This window comes from Peromyscus californicus, unplaced genomic scaffold (genome assembly GCF_007827085.1).
Source record: "Peromyscus californicus insignis strain IS unplaced genomic scaffold, ASM782708v3 Scaffold_4__1_contigs__length_199733344, whole genome shotgun sequence".
NCBI lineage: Eukaryota > Metazoa > Chordata > Mammalia > Rodentia > Cricetidae > Peromyscus > Peromyscus californicus.
The window spans coordinates 81,809,489-81,822,880 of NW_026294562.1; the positions used below are offsets into that span (position 1 = coordinate 81,809,489).

Consider the following 13,392-nt stretch of genomic DNA (forward strand, 5'->3'; position numbering starts at 1 on the left):
TTTTCCTGCTTGGCCCACAGTCAGGACAAATCTCTCTCACCCGCCAGTCCCAAGCCGCTCAAACCCGATCAAGTAAACAGAGACTTATATTGGTTACAAACTGTATGGCTGTGGCAGGCTTCTTGCTAACTGTTCTTACAGCTTAAATTAATCCATTTCTATTAATCTATACCTTGCCATGTGGTTTGTGGCTTACCGGTACTTTACATCTTCCTTATCCTGATGGCGGCTGGCAGTGTCTCCCCCTCCAGCTTCCTGTTCTCTCAATTTTCCTCTGTTAGTCCCGCCTATACTTCCTGCCTGGCCACTGCCAATCAGTGATTTATTCATTGACCAATCAGCAACACATTTGACATACAGACCATCCCACAGCATAACAGGCTAGAGAAATGTGGTAGTCTGTGAGGGAATGAGTCCATGTGACCTACAGGCTGTGTGCTGTGTTCTGTTTACCTTCGTACAGTATGTTACAGAAGCATCTGGGGTCCATATACGGTTTATAAAGGAAGTTGAGTATTTGTGACACTTTAGAATTGGTACTTTAGGCCTGTGAATTGTACTTCTTTTTTCTTCTTTGAAGCCACCATCAGAGGCTGATATGATGCCTGAGGGACCATCTTTTCCTGTGTGTAGCACTTTTGTACAAGAACTTTTTCAAGCCCAGTACAGGTAGGAGCAAATGACATGTTTGTTCCCTCTTGTTCTGTCTGCTTGACGGAGTTCTATGTGAGCTGACGTGAATGTTTTACATTTTTGTTTTCAAAGATCTTCTTTGACATGTCCTCATTGTCAGAAACAGAGCAACACTTTTGACCCTTTCCTGTGCATTTCTTTGCCAATTCCACTACCCCACACAAGGTAAGAATGTATGTGTAAAATTAACAGTTTGCTGTGATGGAGTACTTCTTCCTCTGTAGCCTTCTATTAAGGCCTTCTACTTATTTAGTTAAGTAATAGACTTAATGGTAATGAACACAAGCCTTGTTATATTCTTGAGGCTAAGTGCCTGTCTGAGTATGCAGGCTGAGCAGGCACATGATACAGGTGAACCCATGCCATAATGGTTTTTTGTTTTGTTTTTGTTTTTAAACCACTAGTCCTAGATTCTCTGGAGACTCTCCTTGTACTTATTTCAGAGTTTCCAGAAGTTAGGCTGTTTTGAAGAAAAAGACAACCAATTATGAATATGTTACTTGAGAAATATTTTTATGAAGATTGCTTTTTCAAAGATCTTTTGATTTGTTTAGTAGTTTTTAGTTAGGTCTAAATGAACTTTTCCCATTTGACTTCCACATAAAAGGGCAGAGTTTTCTTGTTTTTAGATAGAGTCTCATGTATCACAGTCTGGTCTCAAACTTCTGTGACTGAGAATGACCTTGACCTCTCACTCTCCTGTCTTTAGGTTCCAAGTGCTGCAGTGGTGGACATATGCCACTGTTGGTGGTTTTCGTCATACTGGGGGGATGCAGGACTGTGCATGCTAGGCAACTGAGCTGTCTCAGGCCTCATTTTAGTTTTTATGTTGATTTCAGGTTAGGTTTGTTTCACTTCTTCTGTATTTTAGCTAAAATAAGTGACTAATGAGAAGATCTGACTTTGATCTGTACAGGCCTCTCTATGTCACTGTAGTGTATCAAGGGAAATGTTCCCACTGCATGAGGATTGGTGTGGCTGTGCCTCTGTCTGGGACTGTTGCCAGACTTCGGGAAGCCGTGTCTATGGAGACAAAGATCCCTACTGATCAGGTAAGAACCTGCTAAGACCAACTACTCGTGAGCCACTAAAATATTGCTTTCTGCTTATCTGGATTTTTTTTTTTTCTTTTTCAATTTTCTGCCAAATATGTTGTGGGAGAATGGATGGATAGGGGAAATCCAGACTCAAAGAATACAGTGTATAGAAAACCTTTGCCTGCTTCAATTAATTGTATATATGAAAGGAAAAACTGTTTTATGCAAGACCTTGTGGCTTTCTTTGTAAAGTGTAATTTCTTAACCTTTCACACTACTGTGGTGTTTGACAGAGAGGCTTAGGAATCCCCTCCTGTTATGGTGGTGAGAATGGGCACCTTGCCAGTGTGATGTTCTGTATATAGTATATGTTCATTGTGTTGTTTTTCTGGCCCCTGTTGAGGCACTGGGGTTTGAACCCAGGGCCTTGCCACTGCTAGTAAGTGCTCTATACCTGAGTTATACCTGCCACCCTGTTTTGTTTCCTTACTGAAGACCAAAGTCTTTTGTTTAACTAGGGAAAAATTGGGTTTTCCCTTTTGGGGAAGGGGAAGAGGATCACATCTTTGATAAGTCAGTGTGTTTAAATTGACCAAAAAATTCTTTCGGCTTGTTGGTGACTTAATATATTTTACACACAGTTTTTATTGGAAAAACATTACAGAAAACATTGCTTAGGATTTGTAAGGAAGGATGACTTACCAGTGAAATAGCTTTTCCCTGGGTAGCTCTTGGAAGCTTCTATATAATCACTTGAATAATAAAGGTATTTTGTTCTTTGGCCTCATTTGGCCCCATTTGGGCAAATACACTTAAAGCGGTGTTGCCTTAATGTAGCAGATCTTTTTTATTTTCATAGGCTGAGTACTGGCACAGTGATGAGGTGTTGGTATTTTCTTTACTTTAGGTTGCCGCTTGATTCTTTTTCCTCTCCAGGATGAGGGAGGGCAGAAAGGAGAGAGGTCTCGGTGTCTAAGGCAAATGCAGCTGTGTCTTTAAAGCCTCAGTGCTGTCTACTCTTTTCATATGTGGTATACATTGGTGATATAATTACTAGTTTGCTTTAGCCCTCAGCTTTCTGGAGAGGTGAATTATACTTCATGCTCACCAGGAGAAAAACAATATAAGCATAAAATTCCTTAGAAGGAAATGTGCAAAGAACATTTTTCTTTTTCTTTTTTTTCTGGGTCATTTGTAAAACAGGCCTCCGGCCTTTTCACCTCAAACTTGTTGAATGTTGGGACTCTTGAGGTGGTGATGGGGGAGGGGGAGTGTTGATGCCCAGTGGTGCCTTTTCATCCTGTTGAAGAAGGCCCTGTTTAAGGACACAGGGCTGGTTGATGGCAGGCTGGGCCTGGAACCTTCTCTTGCTCTGCCCAGTCTAGTTCTTTGGAATTGGGCAGTATTGCTGAACCTGCAGCATAAGCTATAAATGTAGCCATTGTTTTCTCCCCTGTCTTTTGTTTTTCTGTTTCATTGTAAAAATATAACTTAGAAATTAAAAGTATCTTCAGTATCAGTGCTAAGAAGGTCACTACCTTTAGTGCTGTGTTGTATAGTAGTCTTTAGATTTTTTCTGGGAAAATTCTATAGTCTTTTCTAAAAGTAGAGTTATTACACATATCATTCTTAGCTGCTTTTTGTTTACTTAGAGCTTGGCTTCATAATGCAGATATATGCGTGTCATCCTTTCTAGTAGCTTTCCTAGTCAATAGGGCTGCATTTAACTAGTTACTGTCATTGGGCATTTGAGTTGATTTTATGTGTTCCAATACACATAGCCATGGTCATTTGACATTTTTTTTTTTTTAATCTGAAAAGAGGAGTATTTAATGATATGAAGGAATATCTTAGATTCAGATGTAGTCTGCCCTCTCCATGAGACTGAAAACATGTGGAACCTTAGGCAGGTCTCTGTTTCCTTTTTCCTTCTGTGAAACAGAAGAATGAGTCATTCTGTTATAACCTGTCCCCAAACTTGGAGGCACTCTGGATTTAGTGCCATAGAGTTCTGGATTCAGAGTGTATTGTTACATAGTCACAGAAGCTATTATACTTCTAAGAGTCTCTCATTACCAGCAAATAGTGTGGTCCTAGAAGACATCTAATAGCCCCCACTGAGCATTACCAACCTAATGGTCTTGTGAAGGTCAGGGTAGGATTGGAAGGTCATTTTATATTGAATTTCCAGTTACCCAACTGTTCACATTTTCCCCATTTTTTAGATTGTGTTAACGGAAATGTACTATGATGGGTTCCATCGTTCCTTTAGTGACACAGATGACCTGGAGACGGTTCATGAAAGTGATTGCATTTTTGCCTTTGAGACTCCAGAAATATTTAGGCCTGAAGGAATTCTCAGTCAAAGAGGTAAATGGTCACGTCTCTATAATGCACCTGAGTTTGCAGATTTGACCACTGTGGGCATTGGAGTGTTACATGATAGTATACGATTTTAAAAATTGTGATTAAGTGTACATACTGTTGTGTTTTTAGATTTTTATTATCTTTTGTTTGTTTTTCTTGGGTTCAAAAAAAATCTCTATTTTTTTTTAATCGCTAGTAGTGATCCTTCTGAACCCCAAATCTGATTCCTGTGTATTGAACATCTGACCCTTCACTTGCCTTTTGTACTAATTTCTTCACATTCCTTTACATTACCCAGAGGTCCACCTCACCAGCTCTTCTTCTCCCTAGTTTGTACAAATTTGTCTTAAACTACTTGAATTCTCTAGTTGTGTATGTGTGTTTGTGTTTTAATCTCTGTTCTGTTCCTTTTCCTTTACTCTTGAAAGCTATTAAGCACATTATAAAGACGTCCTTCCCCAAGTTACTCAGAGAGCAAGACTGATTTCGTCTTCTTTTTCACATGTTAGCAACAACTGTTTTATTTGGTTCTTCTATCTGCCATGAATTTGCACTTGGATCCTTGGATGCCCTTCCTCCCATTTAGTCAGGTGGAGTTTTTCCTTTCATACCATTACTTCTAAGAAATCACTGTTCTCATATTTTATTCCCTTTTTGTTGTTTTTCTGTATCTCATTGCAACAGGAATTTATGTTCCTGTGCTCAATGATAAATAGAAATACAAATTTAAGAAAAAGACAGTAGAAGAGAGAAATCTCAAAACTAATTCTTTAAAAGAAAAAAAAAAGGTATAACTGAAAGAATAGCCCGACTTCTTTTGTAACTAATTACAAATTACACTTGGACAGAGTCAGATACCACGAAGATAGGCAAGTAAGTGAGTCAGAGTGTCCCCAGTGACTGCTTCCTCTAGGGAGGCCTTATATCCTTGGTTTGCACTGCTTCTTAGTGGTGTTTTTAACTGAGGACCAAGACTTCAAATACATGGGCCTTATAAAGGACATGTTGACTCACTCTGCTGGATTGCAGAGCTCCAGTCATTGCTTCTCATCTAGTGTATATATTTGGTCTCCTCTGCCTTTCCGTCTAGACTGGCATTCTTTGGAGTGCTGCCATGTTATAGTTCATCTTTTTATACCTAACAGTTTCTAATATGCAGCAAGAGTCCAGCTAGTAATTTTTCAACTGAAAAATCCTCCAGTTCAGTTCCTGCTCTTTGATTGCTTAGGGTTTATTTTATCACATTGAGTTCCTATGCATTAATGAATCTCATATCTAAACATTATACTCTATCTAGAGCATGCCTCTCTTGAAAGGCACATCACTTGCAAGCATATGTTAGACTATGGTTTAAAGACCTTATGAGTGCTCTAGTTAGTAGCAACATGTGAGAGCACCATATTCCTCACTCTGGGAATGACAGCTGTGAATTAGAGAGGTTAAATCACTGGCCCCAGGACCCTCCTAATGGTCCCATCCCATTAGGAGACACAGGGCTGTGATTTGAAGAGTGGATTTTTGTAGCAGTTGACCAGCATCCCTTTATCTCACTAGAAATCCTGATTACTTCACACATTTACCTTTGCCGAGAACCTGGGAATGAGGTAATTTGTTGTTTCAGATTTGGTTCTGTTATCTTTATTTTTCCACATCACAGTTTAAAATGACTATAAAGTGATACCTACTCTTGTTACTTTGGGATTTCTTTGTGGTATTTATGCCTAAAATATGTAATTCTCTCTAGTAGCTTGGTTAAAGTTCAGGTTTTTGTATTTCTAGTGATTGCTTTGTTAAACTACCTGGAATTTATTTTGATATTAGCTTTGTACTTGTCATTCAAATTATTATAATGCTGCTGCATCTTAACAGCAAGTCTTAGATTGCTGGCTACTTAGCTTACTGCCAGAACTCTGCTGTGAGTGCTTTTCTATAAGCTGTTCTGTTTTCCTCTTCTAGTGTTATTATTGGTGGTGTTGGGGGTACATTTCACTAGGTGACATCCTGTTGAAAGAGTAAAGGAATTAGCAGATATTGCCATTGACTACTACAGAGCCTTGTGATAGGTATTGAATAGCTGGATGGATGGTTCTGGTAACAGGGAGCTCTGCTATAGAACACTGAGGATCTGTGCTGTTTGTCAGTCGTTTTTTGTCTTGCTAATGTGGGTTGATCTGTTCTAGTTATGTTCTCACAACAGCTCTGGACTAGTAAGTGCAGTTTTATCTCTTGTTATGATAACCAGGGACAAGAAACTCAAGTGAAACCTTGTAGCTCATTCCAAATGTTGTCTACATTGCTTTTGGGATGCATTTGGTTACTGGTTACTGGATCTAACTTTAAATCGTATTTGTTGGTCATTCCAGTAAACTTGCCCTTCTTTTGAGTCAGTTTTCCTGTCTGACTTTGATTCATGGCGAATTCTAATTTCCAGTTTTAAAGGTAGGGAAGCCTACTTTAAAGGAAACGAATGCTGATGCCTAGCCTAATGGCTAGATGAGTAATGTCATAATAGAGTGTTTGTCCCTATTTTTGATTGTGGTTTAAATTATATAATGACAGTTTCCTATTAGTTCTATTTCTGTTCTTTGTAATGAATAAATGAAAAGAATCTTGAAGGGCTAAGTTGAGCATTTTTTTTTTTTTAAAATCTGTTTCAGGCATTCACTTAAACAACAATTTAAACCACTTGAAATTTGGTTTGGATCATCACAGACTGTCTTCCCCACCATCAACAGCAGCAAAGCAAGGGAAAGTGGACTTGCCCCCGAGAGCGGCAAGTGACAAGATTGTTCTGCTTGTGTGTAACCGGGCCTGCACTGGGCAGCAGGGGAAAAGGTCGGAACCAGGTTATTTCCCATAAGTACTGACATTTTTGAGGCTACATGCTTTAAAAATCTTTTGAAAGCAGGGATGAAAAATCTACTTTCCATTGGAATTTTGTTTTGGTTTTGAGATAGAGACTTGTGTATCCCAGGCTACCCGTGAACTCCTGATCCTCTAGCCTCAGCTCCCAAATGCAGGAGTTTCAGGCAGGTGCCATTATGCCTAGCTGCAGTTCATTTTCCATTCTGTTATTCACAAGGCATCTTGGTATAAGTTGGTTTGGTTTGTTGGATTGATAAGGGAAAAGCTATAAAATTAGGTGTTAGAATTTGAAAGACACTTATTTTAATGCTCACTTAAGCTGGGTGGTGGTGGTGCACACATTTAATCCCAGCACTTGGGAGACAGAGGCAGGCAGATCTTTGTGAGTTCAAGGCCAGCCTGGTCTACAGAGTGAGTTCCAGGACAGCCAGGGTTACACAAAGAAACCTTGTCTTTTGGGGCTGGGGAGAAAGAAGAAAAGAAAAGCTTGCTTAGATTTTCAGAGCTTATGTCCTATGTGTATTAGGCTTTTATTAGAATGCTGAACCTGTATCTTAAAACTTTAAAAAAAAAAAAGTCTTAACGTATCTCTTTGGATGGTACATGATCTCTAGACTTATGTCCACAACTGAACTCATTATCTTTCTCTTCCAATATTTTCTGTGTTGGCAAATGGCATCATTATTCATTCATCATTCTAAGTCAGAAATCTGGGAGTAAACAAGTAAACAAAACAAAACAAAACTCTGAGTCCTTCTGAAACATACTCATCTGTTATCATTAGGTGAAGCTTTTGTGATAAAGCTACTTTGAAGACATTCTATAGTTCCCATGAATTCTTAAAGAGGGCAGCAGAGAAATTGGAGATAGTTTTGACTCCCAGATTTCTGACTGCTCATGGTAAGCAAGTCAGTAAGCAGCATTCCTCCATGCTTACCATGGCTTTCTGAGCCTACTTTCTTATGGCGCCTATCTAGGACCACCAGCTCAAGACTACAGTGAGCTGGTTCCTCCTTTATCAATCATTAATCAAGAAAATGCCTTGCAGACCAATATGAGGGGGCATTTTCTCAATTGACGTTTTTGCAAAATGAATCTAGCTTGTGTCAAGTTAATGTAAACCTAGCCAGCACATAAGGATGGAGTCAGGTGGTGTTTCTAACCCAGCAGCTAGTGCTGTGGTTCATGGGGGAAGGAGGTTATCATGCAGATGAGTAGGAGAGAGCAAAGGAGGGTGTGCAGTGCATTCTGTGCTGAAGGAGTATGGTCTGCAACAGATCTGGGTGTGAAGAGAAGGACACATTTGGGGATCAGTACATAGGTTTGAACAAGTAGCGTGTGAATGAAGCTGAGGCCAGAACAATGGTCCTCAACTTCAACTTCATATTGGAACTACCTGAGGTCTCTCAGAAAGGCCTCAGTACTAGATCACATTCCAGATTGACTTCATCAGAATCTCTGGAGCTGGCTTGAGCAACAGTAGTCATTTTTGATGCTCCTTTGGTGATTTCAGATGCAGCTACGGCTGAGAACTACAATACTGTCTCTGAGTGTATGGGGTGTAGGAACCTGGAAGAGCTCAGCTGGCTTCTGTCCTAGTTAGGAGCTGAATTCAGCTGTCACTTGCTTGCCAGTGCCTCTCTTGTCAGTACCAGGATTTGGCTGCCTGCTTCTTAGATCTTCTAGCCTTACCTGTTCCTGACACTGTTTGACTTGGTGTGCATGGTTGGTCATGCTCCTGTCCACTTTGGTGTTTCTTCACTGTCTTTGCCCCCTTGCTGCTTAACCGTGCTCCACAGAGGACATTTATTCACCTGAGAGATCTAAGCATTTCTTCTGACCTTGTTATCTCCCTCCAAGATTACCATTATTAGTTTTTTTTCTGTTTGAGAATTGTCCTAAAACAAGTTAGATAGTGATCCAATTTAAAAAGACCAAGAATAAGGGCTTGCAGCTCTGAAAGAATTGCTGTATTTTAAGGTGACCTTTTTGTTTGTGTGGTAGATTTGGACTGCCTTTTGTCCTACACCTAGAGAAGACAGTAGCATGGGACCTTCTGCAGAAGGAGATCTTGGAGAAGATGAAGTATTTCTTGAGGCCTACTGTCAGCATCCAGGTTTGTAAGCATTTTGCTGTCCCAGTAGAGCATGCTTTTTACCCAGAAGCAGCAGTCAGTGCAGTGAAATGGCTTTTGTTGGGATTTTCAAGACTTAGAATTTACTCCCAGTTTCTGAAAGGAGTTGCCATTGCAAAAGTTCCCTTCAACTGCTATGTATTCCTTTATGGTGCCTGTCTAGTACAGCTGGCATATGATCAGCAGCTTGAGATGTTATAGAACTTCTCTCTGTAAATTTTAAAAATATCATGTTAAGAAGGTATCCATGGAAGACCATTAAATTAGTGTTCAATGAAAGCAATGGAATGCTTAAATACTTGATAAATAAGCTATATTTGAGTGCCTTGTACTTAAAGTGGAGGAGTATTTTGTAAGGTGAGCTGCTTGCTGTATCTGATCTGTTTTGGAAATGCACTGTGAAACATGCCCTTGATTAAATCCAGCCTAATTCTCATTTGTCATTTGATATAGGTGTGTCCATTCAGTTTGCGTGTGGTCAGTGTCGTGGGAATAACTTATTTGCTGCCTCAGGAAGAGCAGCCCTTGTGCCACCCGACAGTAGAAAGGTAAAAACAAACACAAAACCATTTTCAGGAATCTCTCATGTGCTTATGTGACACTTACTGTGATGTCTGATGTCTGGTATAATTTCCATGTAGGTGTCTGAAGTTCTTTAAGCTCATGGAGAAATTAAGTACTAAGCAACTTGATATGCCATGCATTGCTGATACTCATGGAGGCCTGCCCCGTTGTAAACAGAAACAGAGGAGGAGTGGATGGGGTGGGGGCAGAGAGGAGGATGCGGGGAGTAACTGGGAGGAGAGGTGTCCAGGGAACCTGAGGTCGGGATGTAAAATAAAATAATTAAAAAAACTAACAAGTAAACATAAAAAAAATAAATTAAGTACTTGTTTTACTTTTGATTCATACTGGGTACAAAGTTGTCCTAGTCAGGGTTACTATTGCTGTTATGAATACCATGACCAAAAAGAAGTCTGGCAGGGCTTACACTTCCATGTTACTGTTCATCATTTAAGGAAGTCAGGACAGGAACTTGAATAGGGCAGGAACCTGGAGGAAGGAGCTGATGCAGAGGCTGTGGAGGAGTGCTGCTTACTGGCTTACTCCCCATGGCTTGCTCAGTCTGCTTACTTATAGAACCCAGGACTACCTGCCCAGGGTGGCCTCACCCACAATGGGCTGGGCCCTCCCATCAATCACTAATTTAAGAAAATACCCAACAGGCTTGTCTGCAACCCAGTCTTATAGAGGCATTTTCTCAAGAGGCTTCCTTTTCTCCATTGACTTTAGCTTGTGTCAAGTTGTCATAAAACGAGTCAGCATGGAAGTATTCTATGAATTTTCTTGAAATTAAAGTAGCTCATGTTAGGAAGATTAAAAAAAAATACACATACATACACATGCACACAAACACACATATATGTATGTATGCATGCATAAATAAATAAATACATAAATGAATGATAAACAAATTACACTCTCATCCATGAAGATTGAAGTGTTCCAGGCTAATGTTCTGGTCATGCCCTAGTCATTACCCTTACCTGGTGACTTGTGGTCTAGAAGGTAAAGCCCATATCTCGTAGTTTGAACTCTTTACTTCTCTTTGGTCAGGTCTCTTTGCTAACCCACTCCCTACTACATCAAACACCTGCCTTTGTGTTTATTGTACTGATGATTGCTTGAACATGTGACACTGTCCTTAATTCCTTTATTGTGAAAATATTTATTGTTCCTCTTCCTCTGATGGAATTAGGTGCTCTACTTTGCTACTCCTGTGATTTCATACATAATATTCTATTATCTTTATACTATCTATTGTACTAGCAGATATATGTATCTAGACTATCCACATGTGGCTACATTAAATATGAAAAGTTGCATTGTTTTTATTGTAATGATTTTTTTTAACATATACTTTTTAAAAACACACAAACTGGTCATGGTGGTGCATGCCTATAATTCCAATACAGGAAGATCAGGATTTGAAGGCTGGCCTTGGCAACATGGTGGATTTGAAACTTGGGGTGTATGAGACACTTTTCTCATTCTCCCCCACCACCATTTTTTTTTTTTAACAACATAGTCTTGTTTCAAATGTCACTATTTGGTTGACATGAAAGTAGCTAAATAATCTAAAAATATTGCACAGCATACAAAAGATAAAAGATGAGTAATATTATCCATTAGTGATGAATGTCTAGAAAAAATGGCGATGACCAGTGAATTGACTGGTGTCTGTTTATGGAGGAAGAAGGTACAGGGGAGCTGACATGGACACAAGGTAGGCATAGGGGGGTGGGGGTGGGCAAGTGTGAGAGCAGACTGTTCCAGGAAACTGAGTCTAGTCTCTGTGTGGGTAAGACACTGGGCAAAAATTGGAGAGATAATAAATAATACCTGCAAATATAAGCAAACTTATAAGGTGATACTAAATTTCTTCCACTCTTATTTCTATATTGAATGTTTTAAGGATTTTTCCATTCTGCTTGTAAACTAGTTACAAAATCAGAGGCTACATTGGTCTGATTAAAGACTTTCTGATGGGGACTATTAAGATTTTCTTTAATTACGAGATTCTAGATGGACTATAATCACACTGAAGTAAAGTCTTTCTTTTAGAAAATACTATGTGGCTCCACTCTCGTTCTTTAGGGCATTGAAGTCCTGTGGACAAGGTGGCACCGCTCACGTGAAACTAGTAGTAGAGTGGGACAAGGAGACCAAGGACTTGTGAGTTTGGTTTTCAGTCTTTTAATTTAACTGTCACATACCATTCTTATCATTAACTGAGTATAGCTTAAGTGTGTTTAACCCTTTATGGAAGCAGTGCATTCTTCTTTACAAGGCTCAAAACCTTAGAAAATGTACTTGCTGCTGAGGGAAAGCCATTTGTTCATTAATTGCTGTGTATGTTGATTTGCTTTGACTTTTTGTTACAGGATCATCAGCTCTTGTAGGCTTATAGCAGACAGGATTGGGTGTGCTCAAGTTGTACAGCTGTAGACTAGTAAGCTTGTATCAAGTACATGTTCTTAGATACCATGGACAAGAATGAATGATTTAAGCAGCATGGACAGAGCGAGAGCGAGCTCTGGTTAATAGCACATACTACTCTTGCAGAGGTACCAAGTTCAATTTTTGCACCTGTGTCAGGAGGCTAACGACAGCCTGTAACTCCAACTGTAGGAGAACTGACACTCTGGCCCCCACGGGTACCTATACTCACACGTGCATACTCACATAGATATACATACATACACATAATTTAAAACAAAGTAAGCGCAATCATGGACAGTTTGAGAAAAGCTAACTCCAAGTTAACTCTTGAAATAAACTTTGCAGATGAAGAAATTTCCAAGAATATTTGGAATGTCAAAGAGTTGAATTACCACATTCTTATGCATTGGTCTTTTGGGTTATGAATTCATAGTACTTTGAAAAGCTGTTGCTGTGTCTGTCTTATAAGACATTCTCTGAAAGCTGCCTTTCCCCTGAATTGCAGCTTGTTTGTAAACACTGAAGATGAGTATATCCCTGATGCAGAGAGTGTCCGTCTGCAGAAGGAGCATCATCATCAGCCACAAACCTGCACTTTATCCCAGTGTTTCCAACTCTACACCAAAGAAGAACGGGTAAGTTGGAGGACCTGCAAGATGACAGTGAGGAGATTAGTCCTGCCCAGGAAAACTCCTCATGCCCATGCTCTAGGAATTTGCATTCCCACAGACTCTACATTTTTAGTATTAGTCCCTTTAGGACTTTAACAAGGAGTAACTTAAATTTTTGAGTATTTGGAGTTCTCTAGAGATGAATCTTTATAATTATTTTATTTTTAACGATTAATATATTTTTTGTTCATTTCCGCTTGGAAGTCTTAAATTATTTTCCTTAGTAATGAAAACTTTTTTCAGTTTTTTTGTTTCATTTTTGTTTTGTTTTTATGTTTTTGTTTTTGAATCAAGGTCTCATGATACAGTCCTAGCTGGTCTAAAACTTGCTATGTAGACCAGGATGGTTTCAAAGGCAGGTCTCTATCTCTCCCTCTTGAGTGCTGGAATTACAGCTGTGGCCACCAACACAACCCAACTTTTCTCAATTTAATATACATGTCCTGTAAACACAGGTTTACAGTAAAATAAGGTAAAATGAAAAATTAAGTTCCTTAGTTGTATAAACCCCATCTCAAGTACTCAGTGGCTCCAGTACAGAGCAGCATACATATCATGTGATGTTGGATCATAGTGTGCTGGACAACTTGGTTTCATGGTTTACCTATAGTAGGGACTCAGT

General features: G+C 39.4%; 1 protein-coding gene across 1 annotated transcript in view; it reads left to right on the forward strand.

Moving 5' to 3' along the window:
• Usp31 (ubiquitin specific peptidase 31) overlaps positions 1-13,392 on the forward strand; it is a 56,280-nt gene that overhangs the window by 19,786 nt on the left and 23,102 nt on the right. Inside the window, exons 3-11 of the mRNA XM_052761551.1 lie at positions 581-669; positions 766-858; positions 1,610-1,745; positions 3,956-4,100; positions 6,755-6,932; positions 8,967-9,078; positions 9,550-9,644; positions 11,755-11,832; positions 12,605-12,734. Of these exons, the coding sequence (XP_052617511.1) occupies positions 581-669; positions 766-858; positions 1,610-1,745; positions 3,956-4,100; positions 6,755-6,932; positions 8,967-9,078; positions 9,550-9,644; positions 11,755-11,832; positions 12,605-12,734 (1,056 nt within the window). The remainder of the gene's footprint in view (positions 1-580; positions 670-765; positions 859-1,609; positions 1,746-3,955; positions 4,101-6,754; positions 6,933-8,966; positions 9,079-9,549; positions 9,645-11,754; positions 11,833-12,604; positions 12,735-13,392) is intronic.